This window comes from Camelina sativa, unplaced genomic scaffold (assembly GCF_000633955.1).
Source record: "Camelina sativa cultivar DH55 unplaced genomic scaffold, Cs unpScaffold01758, whole genome shotgun sequence".
NCBI classification, from domain to species: Eukaryota; Viridiplantae; Streptophyta; class Magnoliopsida; order Brassicales; family Brassicaceae; genus Camelina; species Camelina sativa.
Window position 1 is genome coordinate 1 of NW_010922875.1, and position 3,033 is coordinate 3,033.

A 3,033-nucleotide genomic window follows, 5' to 3' on the forward strand; every position below is an offset into this window, starting at 1 on the left:
TCAGGGTCCATCTCCATGAACATTCTCTTTATATTCGCGCTTAGACCATGCACTGCTTGGTTCCAGTGAGACTCTGTGTTTTTCTCCAGCGAACCGAATATGATAGGAAGGATCACGCTTCTGTTCTGAGCAATTAGACCCACTACGTGCTCGTTGTTCCATAAGAACAGTGCTCGTTCTGCAACCTGCATTGCATGATAATATATGCACTTTGAGTATGAGAGATTGAGAAAATTCCTTAGTAATTCAAGCAAATATAAGTTGGTTAAGTTAAAGCTATAGAGAAGATGAAACCATGGTTTGTTCAAAGAGAATTCTATCACACATGAACAAACTAAAAGCAAAGGTTTTTAATCAATTCAGCGGAGTTGGCTGTCTGGCAGAGCTAAATCAAGACGAGTGACACACAAGACGATTGATGTACGAATCAAATCATTTATTTAGCAGATGGTAATAGCAATTGCAGGAGATCAACAGAGATGGCTATGATTCGAGTCATTTTGCTGAAATAGGCATGAAATAAAAGGAGAAAATAACCAGAAAAAATTAAGATTCTATGCTAAGCACATAAAGAAATTACAGTACTTTTTTTTCAAATGAGGAGTCAGAACATGAGTTTGAGGTAATAGGCCTAGATCATTGCCTCGATATGCAAAATTATCACACAACATAAGCCTTTCATACAAGAAGCTAAACAGGAAAGGCTCCAAAGCCTAAGAAACTTTAACGAGCAGATTGAAAAGAGAAACCAAGCCATACGATACGAGATTTTTACTAACCTGAAAATTAGAGCTACTGAGGCATCGAGCAATCTGTTGGAACAGAGGGACCATACAGCGTTGGAACTCAACAGTTTGTGTTGCCTCGAGAACCTCTTCAAGTTCAGCAAGAAAGAGAACCTCTTTTGTACAGTTTGNTGTCACAGGCCAAAACTTTAGCAATCCCCTGATCACTGTATCCGCAAGCTTATAATCTTTCTCCACAAACTGAACAATGCAGTAAGACAACTGCTGATGATACATTGCGATAGGTTTCGGCTTATGCAGCGGTATCAACGCCCTGATCAGAAAAAGCTTGTGCTCCTCCTTCATTGGCAAGGCAAACCCATTGATAATACTACCAAGAATCTCCAAAAGCTCCCCAATCCCGCTATGTCTCTCAGTCTCGTAGATAAACCTATAGAATATATAATTCATTGCTTTCCTAATAAAGGGTCTGTGTACCATAAACTTGCCATAAATCCTATGAAGAATCGTTTTCAAGTACTCCCTTTCTCTAGGATCTTCAGTCTCAAACAACTCAAGAAGCTTCAACACAAAGGAATGGCCAATATAACGTTTAGCAACTTTAGTATCTGTGTCAGAAGGAACAATGTATCTAAGAAGCAACTCGTAAACAAGCTGTAAATGAGGCCAAGATGGTTCCAAGTAAGGCTCCTCTTCCTCGAGATCAGCAGGCTCTTGACCTGTATTCTCATGTGAAGCAGGAGGAAGACACCTGAATATATTAAACGAAACCATTTTAACCATTTCTTCTTGACAGAGTTCAGTGAGCTTCCCTGCACCAGACTGAATGAAATCAACAAGCTCTAATAAAGTCTGCCTTTTTATCTCCTTCTCCCTCGCGTTCTTCAACGTATCTGTGAAATCAAACTGGAAACAGCAAATCTGGAGTTTCCTCAAGAACAAGGATTGACGCTCGGAAACAGAAACGTCTCTGAACAAAGAAAGAGGCTCGACTGAATACATAGGAGGAGGAGGAGGATGGGGTTGTGCCGTTGTTGAACCTGGAGAAGAAGGAAGCAGTGAACCACGAGATGCGTGATTTACAACCATATTGTTGGATCCATGACCTGGTGGATCAAACCCATACATAGACGAATCATTCGCCTCAGTTCTAGAGGCCTTTCGATGTGCACCTTTCATGATCTTCTTAAACATGGCTTCAGAGAGAGAACCCTAAGTTGTTGTTTCTCCCTATTTAGAAACCCTAAGTTTCGCGAACTCAAAATTGAATCAAGCGTGAAACGAAATGAAAGATGAATTGAATGAATCTCTTAAGTATTTCAGATTCAAAAATTGCTTTACAACAACAAAGAAGAAGAAGAACCTTCTTCCACTACACTTCTTCTGTATCAATCTTCGAGTTTGCTTTCTGTGAGATCTGAAAATGGTGAAATTAAACCGTTGGATTGATCGAAGAGATCCTCGGAGATTTGGACAGCGAATTTTTCCGGTGAGCGAGAGAGAGAGAGAAGAGAGAAATTAAAATGGAAACAGAAAAAAAATAATATAATTACGATATTTTTGAAATTTCACTTTGTTATTCAAAAATTCTCTTCAATTCACAACCAAAGACACGACGATATTATTATTATTATAAAAAAAATGTTTTTAAAATAGTTTTTGATGTTTTTTTTTGTTTAATTATCTTCTTGAAATCACATTTTATGTTTTTATCCTAAACGTTAGCGTAAGTGTGATGGTTCTTGTGTGCACGTGGCTTGTGAGTGAAGTGCTCGCAACTTAACTATTTGGTCCATATATGAATAATGATCATTATTCTGATTATGCAACAACAACAACAACAAAAAAACGACTTAATTTCTATAATTTTATTTTATAAAACATTACGTAAATGATAGGCCTAGTGAAAGATGATGCTTTAGAAATAAAAATAAACACATAATGTATGAATTTCATTATCCATTTGAAATTAACATGACATTACAAGAAGGATAGTGACAAGTGGTCATCAATAGATTTTAATGATGAAAGAAATCAAATAAACCGAGTAGTCGCTATAGACAAAATCTTTTAAATTTTATATTCCAAAATTTTACTATGGATGGGATAATATCATAATAACAACCTTAGAAGATAACGAAGGGATACATCATACAACAACAAGGCAGGACTCGATTGGATTGGATTGGATTTTGATGACTTTAATTTTTTAAAAAGTGGTTATATCTCAAGTTAAGTGTTTAAAGCTCAACCAGTACAGTGATCCGAGTTTTAGTGAGGGATTCGA

General features: G+C 37.0%; 1 protein-coding gene across 1 annotated transcript; it reads right to left on the minus strand.

Annotated features, from left to right (window-relative positions):
- Positions 1–5: 5 nt before the first annotated feature.
- On the minus strand, positions 6–2,383 carry LOC104774175 (serine/threonine protein phosphatase 2A 57 kDa regulatory subunit B' alpha isoform-like; the record flags this gene model as incomplete). The annotated part of the gene is made up of 2 exons (XM_010498839.2): positions 780–2,383; positions 6–185 (listed from the first exon to the last, which is right to left on the minus strand). Coding segments are annotated over exons 1-2 (1,341 nt in total), but the record flags the coding sequence as incomplete, so codon positions are not given.
- Positions 2,384–3,033: the final 650 nt, after the last annotated feature.